The sequence below is a fragment of the Antechinus flavipes genome, chromosome 4 (assembly GCF_016432865.1).
Source record: "Antechinus flavipes isolate AdamAnt ecotype Samford, QLD, Australia chromosome 4, AdamAnt_v2, whole genome shotgun sequence".
Taxonomy (NCBI): Eukaryota; Metazoa; Chordata; class Mammalia; order Dasyuromorphia; family Dasyuridae; genus Antechinus; species Antechinus flavipes.
The window spans coordinates 119,031,958-119,050,243 of record NC_067401.1 but is presented as its reverse complement, the minus strand read 5'-3'; the positions used below and the strand labels follow the sequence as shown (position 1 = coordinate 119,050,243).

The 18,286-nt window shown below is 34.7% G+C and overlaps 1 protein-coding gene across 6 annotated transcripts in view; it reads right to left on the bottom strand.

Annotated features, from left to right (window-relative positions):
• Positions 1 to 18,286, bottom strand: part of HSF5 (heat shock transcription factor 5) — a 127,897-nt gene that overhangs the window by 82,527 nt on the left and 27,084 nt on the right. The window contains exons 6-7 of one of the 6 annotated variants that reach the window (XM_051994178.1): positions 15,444 to 15,499; positions 10,589 to 10,666 (exon numbers count right to left, since the gene is read on the bottom strand). The exons of 3 other annotated variants lie outside the window; for them this stretch is intronic. In XM_051994178.1, the coding sequence (XP_051850138.1) occupies positions 10,604 to 10,666; positions 15,444 to 15,499 (119 nt within the window). In that variant the 3' untranslated portion in view covers positions 10,589 to 10,603. Of the gene's footprint in view, positions 1 to 3,576; positions 6,136 to 9,660; positions 10,667 to 15,443; positions 15,500 to 18,286 lie in introns of those variants that run through there. 2 more of the 6 variants (XM_051994177.1, XM_051994179.1) reach the window with 2 other exon arrangements.

The window sequence follows — 18,286 nt, the reverse complement described above, 5'->3', positions numbered from 1 at the left end:
GGGAGAAGTTGATGAGGACTGAGAAAAGGCCACTAAGCATAGTAATTCATAAGTTGCTTTAGAAAGAGTAGTTTTTGGTTGAGTGTTGAGATCAGAAGTCAGGCTGCAGAGGTTTTAGGAAAGAAGAGACAGTCAATTAGTGGAGCCAGATATTTTGAGGAGACTGATTGAGAAAGATCAGAGAAAGATAAAAAGAATCATAGCAGAAAAAGTAGTATCTCTTTTGGAAATTTTTTTTATCTCTTTTGGAAAATTTTTTTAAGGACACGGGAGTTCTAAGTTTCTAAGTTGGAAAATTCTAAGTTGGGAAAAATTGAAAATTAGAAAGGAGGATGATAGTTGGGATAGCAGTCTGGATCAGACTGTAGAGAAAAGACAAATGGCACAGGTAAATATGTTGGTCCTGGTGAGATCATAGCAAAGGAGGGATGATGACATGAATTTTGAGATGAGGAGAAAAGCCTAAGTATTTTAGAAAATGGCCTTGATTTTCTTGCTAAACTATGAGATGAGGTCCTCAGCTAAGAGAGTGAAGAGAATTCAAATTAAGGTGTACAAAGCGCTTTGTAAATATTATTGCATTTAAGCCTCACAAAAACACTGTAGATAATTCAAGTATCAATGTCCTCACTTTACAAAAAACTGAAGCTTAGGGAAGTTAAATGACCATGGTCCCATTACTAGTTAAGGATCAGAAGTAAAATTTGAAGTCAGGTCTTCCTAATTTTAAGGAGCCAAAGACAACTGATTTCTCTAAAAGCAAAGATTTATGACATTATGACAGTGAGAAAGTAAAATTGCCACAAAACACAACCTCAGGAGACATAAACAAGACTTCAACTTTGGTTAACCACAGTTGAGTAAACCTAAGTTGCAGGGTAATCTGATAAGGACCAAACAGCATGGCTTCCATAAAGGTAAGTCCCTTTTCATTGACCAGCTATATTTCTTTGAAAGAATTAGCCAAACAATGTATAAAGAAGTAGTGGTTGATATAACTTATTTTGATTTTCAAAAGGTTTTTTGATAATTTCTCTCATAAAAAACGACCAAAAAAAAAAAGCACAGAGTAAGAATTGAATTCCTGTCATGGAATGAGAGGAAGTCAAGAGTAAATGAATGTGAGAAATGAGGTTAAAATTAAAGTCTTAGAATTTAACACAACTCTATTAAGGACTTATAATTTGTGAATAGTGAAAAGGTAATAAGGAACTAAAAGTGATCAACAATACAAAGTTATTTAGTCTAGACTGGAATGAACTATAAAAAAGCCAGAAAATCTGAGTAAATAACTAGATAAAATAAAAAAATAATAATTTTTTTCTGGACAAATGAAAGAAAGGGAATTAAAAACCAAAGCATCTGTTTGAGGTAATTCACAAAGTTCAAAGCCAATTTAAGAAATTAGCAAGATCTAGAACAAAGGGAAAAAAAGATGAGACAAAGCAGCCAATAGTGTTGCTTTCATTATTAATGGCACTGAGAGGCAACTTAAGAGTCAAGACAACTTGGGTTCAAGTCTATATATGACATATATTGGCTATGAGACCCTGGGTGAGTCATAAATTCTAAATGCCCCTGGTAATTCACTAAAACAGTATGGTGCACAACTGATGCATGTGTCCTTGGGAGTTCTTCTAACATAAGTTCCCCACATCCAGATAATAATAATGAGAATGATAAATGGCACAGAGAATGCTGTTGATGCTCCTTATTTACCCTTTTATTATATAAACAGAAGTGCAAGCATTGTAATAAAAGACAAACAAATTTTTAAAAAAGGAAATTTATTTTGTGCAACATATAATTAACCCATGGAACATGCTGCCACAGGACATTACTACCACAAAAAGCTTAGTAAGAGTCTCAAAGGGTTCAGACACAAAAAAAGACATGCTTTTACAGTGAAAATATCTAGAATAAAAATTAAAATGGAGTTCAAACCTCACGCTTCAGGAGAATCAATTAAGTACTAGCCAAGGGCAAGAAGAAAATTTTACTGTCCTAATTATGACCACAAAGCCAGCCAGTTTGTTTTACAGTTTCAAGGTCACATTCCTAGTTTCATTTGTTTGATCACCAAGAATAAAACTAAAGGTTAAATTAAAAGGCAATCTCTCCTCACACAAAAACTTTACATATATAAATAATACATTTTTCATATAAAAGAATACAAAGGCCATTTCCCACATCCATTCCCTTGACCACTTGGTTCTTTATAGCTTTTTAGTGTCCAGTACTTCTCTCTTAAAACTCTAAGTTTGGTTGGTTTTTATTTTCTTACCTTTTTCAAAGTACTTCTCAAAATTTAAATTTCATTCAAATCAATGGTTCACTCATAATAGATCTTTTTAAAAAACAAATCAAAACTGTATTCTGAGTAGATAATGACAGACAAAATAAATGCTATTTGTTTGAGGGGATTTTGTTACTATTTTAATATATTTGTACCCAGAAGCGACATAACATTTTACAAAATGAATAAATAGTAAAATATTTTTATGTCTGAAGGGACATATTAAAAAATGAACAGTCTTCTGGGCTTAGTCTCCACTGTGGGATTTGAACAACTGGTCTTTGAAATAACCCTAGTTCAGTGAATAAATGCAACACCTAAAGAATAGGCTAGGAAAGACAGTTAAATCTCAGAGACTTACCTAAGAAAACTGTGTATTTAAACTAACCTTATTTATATTAAATATTAGTTATGACGGGGTCATTAATTTTCTTATGATCCTAGATTTTGAAGTCATCAAGTCCAACCCTCTCATTTTAAAGATGAGGAGAGAGGCCCAGTGAGCTTCAGTGACTTTCCCAATCACAAATGTAAATAGCCAGGCCAGGCTTTTGAATCTAGGTCCTCTAACACCCAAGTCAATACTTCAAAAAATTCTTGTGTAGATAAGATAGATGCATTTTCATAAGGAGGCAATAAAATAATCTCCAATAGGGACTTATATACAATACAATCAAACAAAAACTATCACAAAATTCAAGGCTAGAAGGGACCTTGAAATTAGAATTCATTCAGACCTCTCATTTTACAGATGAGGAAACCAAGAGCCAGAGAAATTGACTTGCCCAAAGTCACATAATAGGAAGACATGAAAATACCAAACTTAGATCTCATGACTACAAATCCAGTGTTCTTTTCACTATTCCACACTTTATTCAAATCTGACTGAATTCTAAAAGCAACAACAAAAAGAAAATTATCATAGATGTATCACAGAAGTTCAAGGTGGTGTCCAAAAGATTAAACCTTACTTCTTTAGAGCTCACTTTAAATATGGCATAAAATAACAGACTCAAATTAGTTGGAGTCCTAATTTTAATTTACCTATTAAAACACAGCACTCTTATAATCAAGAGCAAAGGAATATCTTAAAGCTGAATAGAATACCATACTTAAAAAGTAAAAACAGTTTAAAACTTTGTCCTCCTAAGAAATATAAATGAACTTTCTTAAGAGAAGAAACCGATCAAAAATTAAAAACCAGAAGAAATTTAGTTTCAGAGGTCAATGGAGAAATGTATATTCCAAACAGATGGTAAATACCATAAAGTTCTCCTTACCTGCATCAGTTTTCCTTCAGCTGGAGTAATCTCAGCAACACCAGCAAAGACTCCTTCCAGTGTGAGGTTCAGTCTTCCTGTAGGGTCCACTTTCAAAGGAATCACTCTGATAACAGCTTTCTGCTCTGCAGATCGTTCTGACTCCACCGCTGCTGCCAATACCAGCCCTGTATGTCCAAGGCCTGCCTGCAGGGTAGCCATCAGCAGCCAGGGCCAGAGGGCAGCCAGCTGCAGCTGGTGGCCACCACTCATGCTACCAGCTGCAGCAAAACACTTTGTCCACACATACTGATCAGGAACGTATTTCCCAATCCTGCCAGCTAATATCTAAAGAAGGTTCCTGGCTCCAGGCAAAGAGGGGAAACAACAGTTTATACTGCAATTTCAAAAAATACAAAGTCCTTTAAGCCCTTCCTTTCTTTCAATTCCCAAGAACAGGTGGCATTCCTGATGGAACAGAGGAATGGGGCGCCATCATTCACTTTTTCTGAAGGTGTCACAATTTCTCCCATCTTCATTCTACCTAATAAAAGAGACCACTTCTCTTGGGATTTTCCGACTTTGCTTAACAACTGAATTTCAAACCAGTAGAATTAAAGAACCTTGAAGGCAGAGACTTGGTTTTTTTTTTTTCCTTTGGTCTTTGTAACATTCAGGCCTAGTATAAACTTCTACACAGTAGGGATCTAAGAAATATTTGTTTTTGAATTTTATTAAACCAACAGTACTTGGTTTTTAGTCTTCCACAGGCACTAAGTCATCTACAACAAAGTTTCATAAACTAAGAAAGAGAAAAAATCAGCACCAAAACGCATGTAGCAAGTGACATGCAGCAAGGAATCCAGTTTAGGGACGACTCTTTCCAAGCATAAAATTTCCACAAAAAAAGTTCAAGAAAAAGGAGGTTAAGGTGTTGGAATACAGAAATACAAAATAAATCTTCAGGTTCCACTCAGGGATGCCAAACGATGCTACAATGAATATTTACTAGAATGTTTCTCTATTAATATCCAGGATATCTATATTTTTAATCCCACTAAACTTGTATATTTCTTAAGAAACTTTGACATCTTATTCTTTTTTGTTCTGTACTAAAATCTGTCATTATAATTCAATGGTCATCTTAAGTGAAGTCACCTTTTTTAGAATAACACTGATTAAACAACTTTGAAAACTGGACATGCATTTGAAATGATTAGTTTTATTTTATTCTCAAATTCAAATCCACAAATCCCAGTTATTCTCACTGTCTTGGGGAACTGAGCTTCATTTTTCAAATGAAACTCCTAGCACACTTTATCATGTAACCGAGATACTTTTTTTGGAAATTATTTTAAAATGCTGATCTTGTGATCTATAATTCCCTAAATTCATCAGAGAAACAAAAGGCTATTCCCAACACGTTTTCAAATTCCTTGGGGAGGAGGGAAAGAGAGAGGGAAAGAAGGAGAAAGGAAGGAGTAGGGAAGTTAGTCACAGGTTTTCAGCAGAACACCCAGGAAAAGCAAAAATGGGCCTGAATGATAAGTGATTTATATATGCTAGAACTATGAACTTTTGAAAATTCAAACACTTGCTTCACATAAATATAAATAAAAATAAAAATGATATACCCCCAAATAAATAAAAATTCACCTCCCAGACACATCTACTGTATTTGGAGGTCAAGTTAAAAAACTCAAAAGTTTCCATAAATTTTGGAGAGCCAAATAAATCAGCAATCAAACATGAAACTGTTAAAAATAAAGCCTTTTGATAAGGCAGAGAAAAAGAGTAATTTTAAAAGAAATCTGCAAACCTGTTGCGCTGTCGGGCCCACAGGAATCCACAGAGGTGAAACAAATGCAATTATGTTTTTATAGATCCTGTTCACAAAAAATGTTTCAACAGTTTAACCAAGTACAGCTTATTCTTCCACCTTGTTACTCTACAACCAAACTGCAGAGAGCCCAGCACTAAGCAGGTAAAATACGAGTGAAATTCCACAGCCTGGAAAAATAATCCCAACCAGATCAAAGAAAAAAACTTACTCCAGGCTGAAATCTAAAGTCCCCAGGAACTCTAAAGCACTTAAGACAATCCAAAATCATTTCTGAAAATTCTTTTCCAGATAAAAGTCCCTCTTTTTTCCCTGAAGAGCAAAAAATCTTGAGAGGAAGAAGGCAGAGTAGTAAAACACACCAACAAAAATTCACCCAGAGCAGGCTGATAACAGTATCAAATGCAAAAAAAAAAAAAAAAAAAAAATCCCAGAGGAGCAGTAAATCTGAATCATGGAGTGGATTTGGAAAGTTCGGTAGGAATCGAGGGCTTCCCTTCCAGAAAAGCAATTCTGGATAAAATCCCTAGAGGAAGCCTGTGGTTTGTACTAGCTCTCGGACTCCCTCCCCTGGGACTGCAATCACTCTCTCTACCTGCTGACACAAAGTGAGGGTGGAGCAGTCAGAGGCAACCACCCCTCCTTTCCCCAGCTGGCATGCACATAGTCAGTCAGTCTCAAAATTTTTCTCCTCTCTCTTTCTGTTCTTTTACTCCCTCTATCGATCCACTGGACTAATTGCATTCTATACAAATGGATACCTTCATTTAAGCAAGCTCTACTTCATGGTCATTCAGGGTCATTCAGACAAATATCAAAGCAAAATTCGTACCTAATACAGCAAAGATGATGGTATGAGGAAATTAAAAGAAAAAAAAATGCAAATCCAGAGAAGATAAAGGAATGAGGTTTTTTATAAATATGAGCTCAAAGCTTTTGCCTCTTTCCTTGTTGTGTCTACAAATGGTCTAAAGCCAGATTTAAAGTGCCTCTCTGCTGTAGGATTTACTGATTTATTGTACACTTATGACTACAACCCTGGGAAGGCTCTGTCCATTTCATGCACAGATTTTCTTCAGTTCTGGCTAATTTAGACTCAGTAACTCTTTTCCAAACTGTTCCTTCAAGGAGCTTTCAGGTCAGATTGATGTCAGAGGTCTGGAATTTAACTGTTACTCTTTTCTGACATCTCTTGGAGGTAAATAATACTATAAGTCAGACCTATGACCCTCAATGTAAGGTTTCAAGAGTCTGTGAGTTGTGACATAATAAATCCAAGAAAAGGGATAAGACATGCTCAGCAAGAAAAGTATGGGCAGTAAGAAATATCATGTTCAGCTAATCATTACTTCTCTCTGAACATTCTTTCACTTATAAACTATGACCTATCATATAAACTTGTCATTAGCAGTAATGGAAAACATATTGTATCTCCTTAGAATCAGTGTTGCTAGTACCAAGAAGTCATATGAATTATTTGGATGTGGTTAATCATATTTCATCCCAAAGTATTATCGATTTCCAAGGGCTGGTAAGGTGGATAGAGTGCTGTACTTAAAAGTTAGGAAGCTCTGACTTCAAATTTGACCTCAGTCATTCACTAGCTAATGACCCTGGGCAACTCACTACCTCTGCTTGCCTTAAATTCACTAGAGAAGGAAATGGCAAACTGCTCCAGTATCTTTGCCAAGAAAACCCCTCAAGGGGTCACAGAATCAGACAATATTAGGAGTGAACCATAAAAATAGGCATCAATAATAATAGCACCTATGCCCCAGGAGGGTTGTAAGGATAAAATGAGATAATATTTGTAAAGTGCTTTGTAACCCTTAAAATGCTACATAAGTGCTAATTTTTTTTATTATCTTCATTATCTCTGGCACCCAGTGTAGCACTTAACTCACAAAAGGTTCTTAATAAGTGCTTGTTGCTTGACTGACTGATTGAAAAAACAGGCTATTTATATTTGACACTTGCTTCTTTATAGCCTTCCTGAGAATGGTTTCAAGGTTTTACCAGGAGTACCAAAAATAGGAAAACTTTCATGGACAATCTTGCTTTAGCATGCTAAATTTTTTTTGTCCAGACTTTGAGGATATAACATACAATATATTTTTTCTATACTCCTTTTCTAAAGGACAGAGTTAATTATTACCAAGAGAGAATTTTTATGTCTCTTGAGTTATCTATTTTTATTTTGTATATGTGATAGTGCAACTATAAGGAAAACAAAATATAAATTATCACATCTTTGATACACATGCTCTAAAAATGAGGTATCTTCAGGAAGATTAAATAAAACACTGACTACTAACAGATTCTGTCCCCCTCTATCTTGAAACATACAAGGAAATGAAAAGAAACCAAAACCTACAATTTAACATACACATTTTGTCCATGGAAGAAATTCCTAACTCCCAATAGAAATTCTAAAACTTGTGACATCTCACAGGAAGGCCACCAAATACTATAAAGCATTAGAGTAAAATAAAGGATGTCTTCTCACAAAGATGCATAAGGGATGTATATATATCATCAAAACAATATGCTATACTAAAGTTAACAAAGAAATAGAGGGTAACAATCAGAATTATCAAGTAAGATGGCTGACTAAAAATTCAGTCAAAATTTTAGAATACTCTTCAGGCTCTCATGACACTACACTGAAGTACTTTAACATGGAGATCAGATGAAGTATTAAGTATTCAACCTCTGTTCCAATACAAATGGGGGAATCTTTACATGTCAGTTTTTAAGAAAAAATTTACTTTTAAAGTACATTCCCTTCTGACATTCCTATTATGATTATATACATCATGATAATTTTATATAGAAAAAAATCTAAGTATACATCACCATGATAAGAAAACAAAAAGACAATCTGTCTAGTTGGAACACTCACTTTATTGTTGACTGAAATACATCAGTGCGTAAGGTGCTGAAATACTGAGGTGCAAGTCAGGAGCCTTGTTAGCATGTGCCATGTACTACTGGCTAGTTCATGCAGAGACTATTTTATCTTTTGCCATTTTCCCCAAATCAATAAGGATAGCTTTAGCTGATAAGTACCATGCATGTGAGTATGGCAGGAGATCCAGCTCCTCGGCCTTTGTTGTATTCATATATAAAAAATTTGGAAAGCTGATAATGGCATTTCCTTAATTAAGCCTTTTAAAACCACCAAATCTAAATCTATGCCAAGGCTCCTGCTTGGCTCATGTTTCCAAAAAGATATCACCTCTTTCAATGTACAGATCTAAGAAAGCAAGATTAAGGGAAGGAACATGACCTGCACAGTAATATCAGCTTTGCAACATACCAAAAAAAAAAAAAAAAAAAAAAAAAAAAGCCAAAAAAAAAAAAAAAAAAAAAAAAAAGCCAAGTTCCTTTATTTCCCAATGGGGTCTCTTTTTATAAGTAAGGCAAACTGGATGGGACTTCAATAACTCATTTTTCCTTTGAGCTTTGCCAACAAGGGCAAATGCCCATCACATGGATACCTACTAGCCCGATTAGATGGGTAGTTCACCCTTAAGGACCTACTTTCACAGCTGGACTGACTGAAGTCACTGTGGAGTTGATCCTTTTCCAGAAAGCTTAGTTTCTATAACAGTTCCAAGGTTTGTAATCAACACTTGTAAACAATGGGATCTCAGAAATTAGTTCAGGACACCCACATAGCTGGCAGAATGCACCTGCCATGTCATTCTGTACCTTTTGTTTTTAATGAGTTTCATATTTTCAGGTACTCACTTAGACAAACTGAGGCATAATTCAAGAAGGTAGGTCTAGCCTATTTTAAAGGTTTGAAATCTGAAAGCTTCTAGCAGTCATGAGATGGTATTTGAGGGGGTTTTGTTTTATGGTAGTTAAATCACAGAAAATGAACAGCCAAGAATATGTCCCCTAAGGAGATAAACCTCAAAACTATCCCCATAATCCAACCGCTCAAGTTCAGAACCTTGAAGAGGGCTAAAACAAAGATCTTAATAGTCTGTCCCACCACCCAGAACTTTCTTAGAAGATGAAACCAAGATATAAACTAGAAAAAATATAGGAAGCATAGCTTCTGCTAAATAATTGCCAACCAGTTCTCTCTAGTGACTCAAAGTTTGGGTATGGTTTTTTTCTACAGATAAAGATTAAGATTTACTATATATATATATATATTATATATATACATATATATAAAATATATATATATACACACACATACACATATTTATCTGAATAAGTAAAGTATTGTGTTACATATCAATGCCGCTTTGCTCACATACTGTACAATCTCCCATCAGAATGGAAATATTACACATGCATCCTTTATCCTTCTATCTTTCAATATTAATACAAATACATAGCCATTAAACCCTTAAATCTACTAGCATTTATAAATACAATAATATATTAAACAAGTTAAATACTTTTCTTTAGAAGACATCTAAATAAGTAGTATATTACAGGAACCATTTTTCTTACCATTTATGATAATATATCATTAAAATCAAAGGAAAATATGAAAATGGAAGAATGCTTCCATTAATGTAAAGGAATCAGCGGCTGTTAAGTGTGATGGATGGTCCTAGGTCCGGACGCCTTGCTGTTGAAACAGAATTCTGGGTTAGGAAGTAAGAGCATTTCCTCGTTAATCACTTAGAAAATTAGCTCTTTCCCAGAGCTGCTTCCCTGGAATCCCTGACCTATTTCAGACCTGTGATCTCGTGACCTTACATGCCTTTGTTTCTCACACAATCCTCTTTAAAAAGGCCACACTGTGACTTGAAACAGACTGAACTCCTCAGTGGAGTTATGCTGACTACAGTTCACAGCAAACTGGAGTAGCAAGATGACAAATCGGCACCCCCCAAAAAAATAATGTTCTCCAGTACCATGGTTGTAGGCAGTTTTTAGAGGCTTCCTGATTGTAACAGACAGCCAGGGCTTTCCATTTGTACGGGATCTGGGTAGCTAAATAATTTGACCACTAGATATTTTATAGCTTGTCAAAGCAAAGAATTTGAACTGAACAGATGTAGTAAATACCAAAGTGACCAATTCCCAATAAAATTCACAAAGAACAAAAAAAATATTTTTTCTTAACACAACTGAAAAAAATCCCAACTGTGTGTCATGTGCAAGGCCAGCCTGACTCCAGGAAACTAGCCGACAGCTAGTGCACAATGTCACATTTGTCATCCATTCCTCACTCTTTTAATTCTTCCTCCTTTGGAAAGTGCTCCTGCTTGCAAGCCACATCCACCAGCAGATGGAGATCTAAAAAGAGAGAAGAATGATAACTCACTTTCTGCCACTTAGTCAGCACAAAGCCCAACTCTCAGTTCTGTACAGAATGATATTCTTAAGGTAAGAAGAATGAGACATTCTGCATCTGTACTTTTATGGGGAGTATGAGGGGATGGGTACGTACAGAATCAAAATGAAATGTCTTACCTGTAATACTGGCTCTCCAAAAATTATATTGCTCCATCAGATTCTCAATAATGGGGAGACCCTATAGCCCTGGAGGACATAAACACTACTAAGCAACCTGTTGGCCAAAAGGGACCATCAGAGTTTAAAATACCTCTCCTTTTGATGATGTGGACAAGACTCTTTCACCTCAGCTACCTTCTTATGAATGAGAAGTGATAACAGAAAGCAACATAGGGTTCAGTGTGGAATAGGCCCCCACAAATGAAATACTTCCTTGATGCTAGAAAAAGAGAAGGGTGGGATAGCTACTAATTCTTCAAAGACAAACTGCCTTCAGAAGATCCCCACTTGTGGACATTTAAGAGCTACAGGGAAGGCTTATTTACATTGTCTTTAAAAGAGAAAGTGGATCTTTTATAGAGGCAATTGAGAAAGGATGACGCATGAAGACTGGAGCAAAGTAAAGCAGAAGGACCATAGAGCCAGGCATTAAGGGGCACTGAGCATACAACAGAGAGCTCTCAGCCCAGGAACAGGTTTCATAACACAAAGCCAAATCATGACCATTTTATAGGAGTGACACATTTGGAAAAATCTATCTATTAAGAAGTATGAGCAGAAACTGAGTAGAGATTGGGGACTATGACCAATAACACACTCTTGCCCCATCAAGATTTAGTCCTACCATTTTACCACATGGATAAAGTTGTAGAAACTTTCTCTGCTTCACAACTTGTCCTAATAAACTCCAGTCTACTGAGAAAGACTACCTGAGGTCTTTATAAATTTACAACCAACCAAAACAAAGGGCTTTTTTGATACCAAGTTTGTGAAGTACAGTCTCATTAGAACGGTAATGTGTTCTCAGGAAACATGTTAGCAAGCAAACTGATTAAAAATAGAATTTTGCTTCCACCTTTAGCAGAACTCTACGGTGCATTTAAACAGCATATTTGGCATAAGGTGGGTCCCTATGGTCTGATGCTCATCTTCTTGTCAGGTTCAGTCTTAGCTACCCTTAGAGAACAATCTACTTACCCACAACAGCATCTTGCAGAAGGGGAACGAGTCATCAATTTACCACTTACGGGTGACTTCAATATATCCTAAATAATAACAATAATAATAAGGTAACAACAATATCTTGTATTCACATAACATCTTTCTTCAAGTAGCTCAAAGTACATAATAGATATGTCTAAATAACCTTCACCACATTTCTAGGAAGTAGAAAACTGAGAAGGAAGGACCCAAGGACTATCTAGTTAAGAATCAAAGTCAAATGTTGCTCTTCTTGAAACATCTAAGAACCAATGGTCATTCTCTAACTACCTCAGTTCCTTGTCCAAGAGATAAGGATTAACACTGTGATATAATACACTAGAGAAATTTAAAAGAAAAGGTCACCTGGGTCACTTTATGCCCAAAAAGAAGTACTGCTTTGAAGGCAGAGACAGAGAAAGAATGTTTAACAAAGGTAAAGACATGCACACAAATGCAGAGTTCATGAAAAGTGGATTAGAAACTTTATAGCTATAGTACTACCAACCCTAATGAATGTGGCTTGAAGTGGTTCTTTAGCATATAGCTCCCATAGCAGCTTGAAAATAATCCAGAAATGAGAGTTTTATTACAATAATGTCTGTTTCTTGATGAAACTGCCAATGAAGAAGTTTGGGAGCCAAGGAAACCTATGAATATATGAAATAGTCTAGCTGGTTTACATCAAGTGAATATTTTTAGATACACTCAGAAGAAAAATTTGCATGTTTTTCACAGAAGAGAAGAGTTTAGGTGACACAGTAGTTAAGTTGGTTAGTAAGATGAAAGGTCTTGCATTGGAATATTAACAGCATCCTTCTAATAACATACAGCTCTGGGGATATTCTGACCATTAACTTAATGAAATTTCATCCATAATCCCAAAACCACAAAACAGAAATTCCTTTAAAGAATAAACTGGGTTTTGCCTTTGACGTTCAGTTTTCTTTGTCTATGAAATCAAAAATTCCAATGGAACATGAAGCTGCATAGTTTCCATTCAAGCCATAAATTACATATTTGAGTACAATCCAAGTAGCTGAAGTTATGCTGAAGCAAAATGTGGTGTTTAATTTTCTCATTTTCTTGGTTTTCTGAATTCATTTCATGTTTTCTTACAATGAACATGTCAAAATTTGAGATCAGAAACTACATTACATGTATCTATCTTTTATAGCATGCACATGGTAGGTCCTCAATAAATTCTGGATAAAATTGGAGGAATAATATATATTCAGTGTTCTTCTATATATAATACATGAAGATGATACCTGTTTATTAGTGACATTACTTCTCATAAAACATCTCAAAATTTCTAGCATATAGTAGGCATTTAATAAATAAATGCCTATTGACTTTTGGATCTTGCAAAACTGCCTAACTTGAAGTGCCTTACCTTAAACAAGATGGGGGGCTCAAGAAGACACTTAAGGAAGCAGCATAGTGAAATAGATAAAAGCACTGATCTTGGAATCAGGAGAGCTGTATGATTTGAGACAAGTCATTCTGCAGACTAAGGAATTTTCCATTTGCAAAATAAAGGGGTTGAACTAAGTGAGCATTAGCGTTCCTTCCAGTTCTAAGTTGCTATGATTCTATGGGAGATTAAAGCAAGGACAAGATAGGCCAACATGAATGGAGAAGCAGCAAATATTCAAAGCATTTTAGTTGCTGAAATAGTCTGTTAAATTTTAAAAAGCAATAATATACTAATACTTAACAGAGTATTAGAATATTAAGTAATGCCAATGGTACTGATATTATATAATCATAGACTTACAGAATGCTGAAAATGAAAGGTTTCATGATCTAGTCCAAGCCTTCATTTTACTCACAAATAGAAGCACTGTTACAATGACAGCTGAAATATTCTGAATGATTTGAGCTCCTTACCAATGAGTGATGATGTTTTGGCCATAGCTTTAGGAAGATTACACTTCACTCTTCTCAACTTACTTTAGGGCCTCAGTTTCTAAAAACGTATAAACATGTAGTTACCCACTAATAATCTGAATCTCATTCTAATTTGAGTATTCCTCATTCTCTGAGTGAGATTCTTTCCAAAGAGTTGTTCTGGTCACAGATGGTCAGAGTTGTAAAGATCCAAACCTAAAGGAAGAGCCTTCTATAAGTTCACTAAATATAACATGATCAATATAGCCTAGGTAGTAGCTCCATCAAAAGCCCTAATTCTATAAATTCATACCAAAAAAATGCTAAAAACAGTTACCTTTTTCTACTAAAAGAGAAATAACAGGAACAAATAGCAAAGATGAAGAAGGGAAAATTACCCTTTTTTGAGAAGTATAGGCCCTGACTTCCAGAGACTAAAATATCCTCAACAGAATGGGGATACAACATAGCAGCAAATAATCACAAAAGATCTCACAAGAAAATAGTCATAAACAATTACTTTAGGAAAAGGGATTATAAAATGAATGTTTTTACAAAATATAAAGAGAAAGTAGAAATATTCTAATTCTACACACATTTTAATACCATTTTAATGTAATAGAAATAGGTGAATTACTCTAAATCATTCTACAAAAATTTTTTTCAAAAGAATAAAGAATCCTTCAATGCCCCTTCCAAATCCAAGAGAATCATCTTCAACAAGAAATAGTTGAGCGAGAAAGATTTTATATAGATCAAAGACTATGTATGGGACAAAGGGGAAAAAAAAGAAATACCAACAGAGAAATTATATGTTGAAATCTTTACTCAGATGAGACAACTAAGAAGAGCCAGTTCCTCCCATCCAGCACAAGAAGGAACTGAGGTGAAAGAAGATGGCACCCTGCCAGCCTCACCCAGTCAGAGGAAGAGGTACTAAAGTATTGCTGCCCTCTTGAGGCCAATAACTTTTCAACTCTTGCTCCTGGGTCCTCCTACAGCACCAAACCGTTAAATGTGAATCTGACCAGAGCAATCACTTTAGGAAAGTATTTGCTATTTACTAAGGGTGTCAAGATAAGACTTGTGTATCTGGGGGAAAAAACCCCAGAGCTACTGCTCTGTCTACAACCCATTTATTATTCATAATACTGCTAATATATTCTAAAACATAAAAGGATATATAACGTATATGTATAAACATATACACATATATACATACACATACACTGTATTCAAATTGGTATCCCCAACTTTGTGACCTGACTTTTTGTTTTCTTGGCATTGTAGACATATTATTTAGGTCAAGTATATGTATGTATTATGGCTATATCTGAATTTTTCCCAATACTGAAATCAAAAGTCAAATTTTGGTAATGCTTCTACTCATAAATGGCTGTGATTCTGGATGATATCAATGACTACATCATGTATTCATACAATGTTTTTCCTCCAAAAGTCTTTAAAGACATATTAACAACATCCATGCAAAGTAGGTCAAGTTTAGGGAAGCTATTGTCCCAATATTAAATATAGCCAAACTGAGATACAGAAAAGTTAATAGACATGACCAAGTATTACAGCAAATGAGTGACAGAACTGGGATTTGAACCCATGTTTCCCAACTTCTAGTTTACTAGCCACTAACCCATTTTGCTTCACCAAAGGGATCCACAATTTGTACCTTATTAAAGAAAACTGTCCAATTTGGAGAGCTGGGACTTAAATCTTCTGGTACATCTTTTCCCCTCCAAGTCAGGAAAATAGAGTATAATGAGAATAGGAAAGGATATAGTCAAACAATAACCTTGAAAACTCACCTAAAATAGCACAGGGTCATATATAAGCATACTACTACTCACAGAAAGTGAATAAACTGCCATTACAATAACACCACCTTCCCTCAGGTCATTCAGAAAAATAGCTTCCTGAAAAGCTTCTATTCTAAAGATATGTTACCCTCTTACTCAGAAGAAAATTGCCCCAACCAGGCTCCAAAGAAAGATTGGGTACTGTGATAGGAGTTAGACTATCTGAGATGCTAAGGAAATACAGGTTTCAGATGTGCTATATGAATGAGACTCATAATGAGATGTCATAATGTTATTCTCTCTTCACCATTATACTCTGATTCAACAACTCCAAGCACTATGTACATAGCCAGAAGCACTGAGAGTAGGTTGGGTACCTATTTGAAACAAAATAGCTGGGGCTTTCAACTTGAATATACAAATTTGCACATATACAACATTTACCATTGGTTTAAAAGGCTAAATCAATGTAATTTTGTAGTGGACAAAAAAGGGGGAGGGAAGAATGAAAAATCTTTAAGTAACTATATGTCAAATTAAGACCTAAAAGTTACTCCACAGATAGTAGCATAATTATAATCAATGGAATTTACAAGTATATATATTTTTTTTACAATATACTATACTAGCTATTGTAGATAATTTATATGCTGATCTTTTTTTTCAAATTGAAACATCAATTTTTCCTTCACAGAAGGTTATACTTTCTCTAGACTGGTTTAATTCTGACAATGACCAAAAAGATATAAGGTTGCTAGTGTGAAATATTCAAATTAGCTCTTAACAAACATAATACACTTAAATTTTCAGCTAGAATCTCTAAGAGGGTTTTTTCTATCATATCTATCCTTCTACCCTGATCTACTCTGGGTATGAGGTGAGAGAGATGATAATACTGTCTTGAACTAAGGCTGCTTCTTGTTTCTATGAGACTATAAAAGAGAAGGCAACAGAGTTGGGAAATGATAAGACTTCTCAGTTTTCGGGGTCAGAACATAGTAACAGGGGGCAGGGAGTGGTTTCTGGACCTCATTTTTATTCTCTGGGAAAGGGAATATCCAGGCATAGTTCCTGTTTCTATTAGACAATCCCTCAATAGCATTTGTTCTATATTCCTACTTCACTTAGTACTGGGCTAAGTACATAGTAGGTATTCAATAAATACTCATTAAATGAAACCTAATCACCTCAGAGGGAGCCCCCAGTGCTCATCTTACCTTTCAGTAGTCAATTCAATGACTGCTTTTTTAAAAATGCTGTAGGTTTTTTGGTGTTTTTTTAAAGGCAAAAATCAGTAAAGATGAGATAATTAGACTGGAAAAAATCAGTTGAGTAGTCCTCTTAAAGCCAAAAAAAGCAATGGGAGGTATCCAAATCTTGCACTGAACCTGGTTATTAATAAAAGACTCTTAAAGCCACAAAACCTTCATATAGCTATGCTGTGTAGATCAACTGTCGGGCTAAGCTCCGGCAAAGGAAGAACAATTAGCAAATTAATGAATTCTACTTTGACTTATGCTTCAATTTCAAAAGCTATTTAAGCAATTCATCAGCCTTAATTATAGGACAGATCTTTCCTTGGTCACTAATAAATAAAACCAAGTTTAGATTTTATATGTACACTTGAATTTAACAGATAATTTCATACTCAAAGGCAGTCAAGAATTTTATCTCCCAATGCCTCTAAGGTACAAAGCAATTTAAAGACTTAACAAATGCTCAAAAATCAGGATAATTAAGAAATTTGCTAATTATTCCTCCCATGAATATAACAGTATAAAAATATTAAATTTTAAAATTTCCTATAATTTTGAGGCCTTTAAGTCATACTACATAAACACTATAAACTGTCTTTTAAGATAATTTGAATACTGTACTTCATCATTTCCAGTACATGATCTTCAAGGTTCACCTGAGAACATCTAATATGGAATCCAAAGATTGTAAGTTATGAGATCACCTAGCCCATTCCCCTGCTTCTAGGCTGAGTTAAAATCGAAAAAAGTTCTATCCTTTTCCCTTATTTTTAGTTTTTGGATTAAATCTTTAGTTTCATATTAAAATTATTTATGAAGTATGGTTATAAAGCATTGAGATTTTAAAAATACACTGTAGCATAATTTACACATTAAGAGGTTATATTACTTATTCCAATGATACTGTTATTGTTTAAAATCTTGTTGGAACTATGTTCAGAGCTGTAGTCATAGGACTTTTAATATATATTAAAAGTGGCCTACATTCATCAATTAATTCCCTAAAATTAAATTTATTATAATTATATTTCAAGATCCAAATAAATGGACAATGAGGCTTTTGCTCAAAAGCTCTTTCACAGAAAGTACAATGTGAACAAAAGCACTATCATAGCAAAGAAGCCAATCAAAGAATTATAATACAACCTGCTCCTTTTACATTATATACAATCGCTAAAATCTTTCACAATTTCAAACAGAAAATTCTTCCAAGTATTACTTTGCTCTGAAACATTTTTTATCTTTAAAAGGAACCTAGACAAAATATATAAAGTCTTTGCTATTTCTACTCATCATTTAAAATGTGTGGCATAACCATGAGAACAATTTGCAACATGTTCAGATGTCTTTCAGACAGTGTTTCTTCAATCAAGTTTATCTCAATTAAATTGGAATGAACAAAATCCTTTGACCTTTTTAATATTTTCATCAATCCTATGGGTAGATAATCACTTCATGAA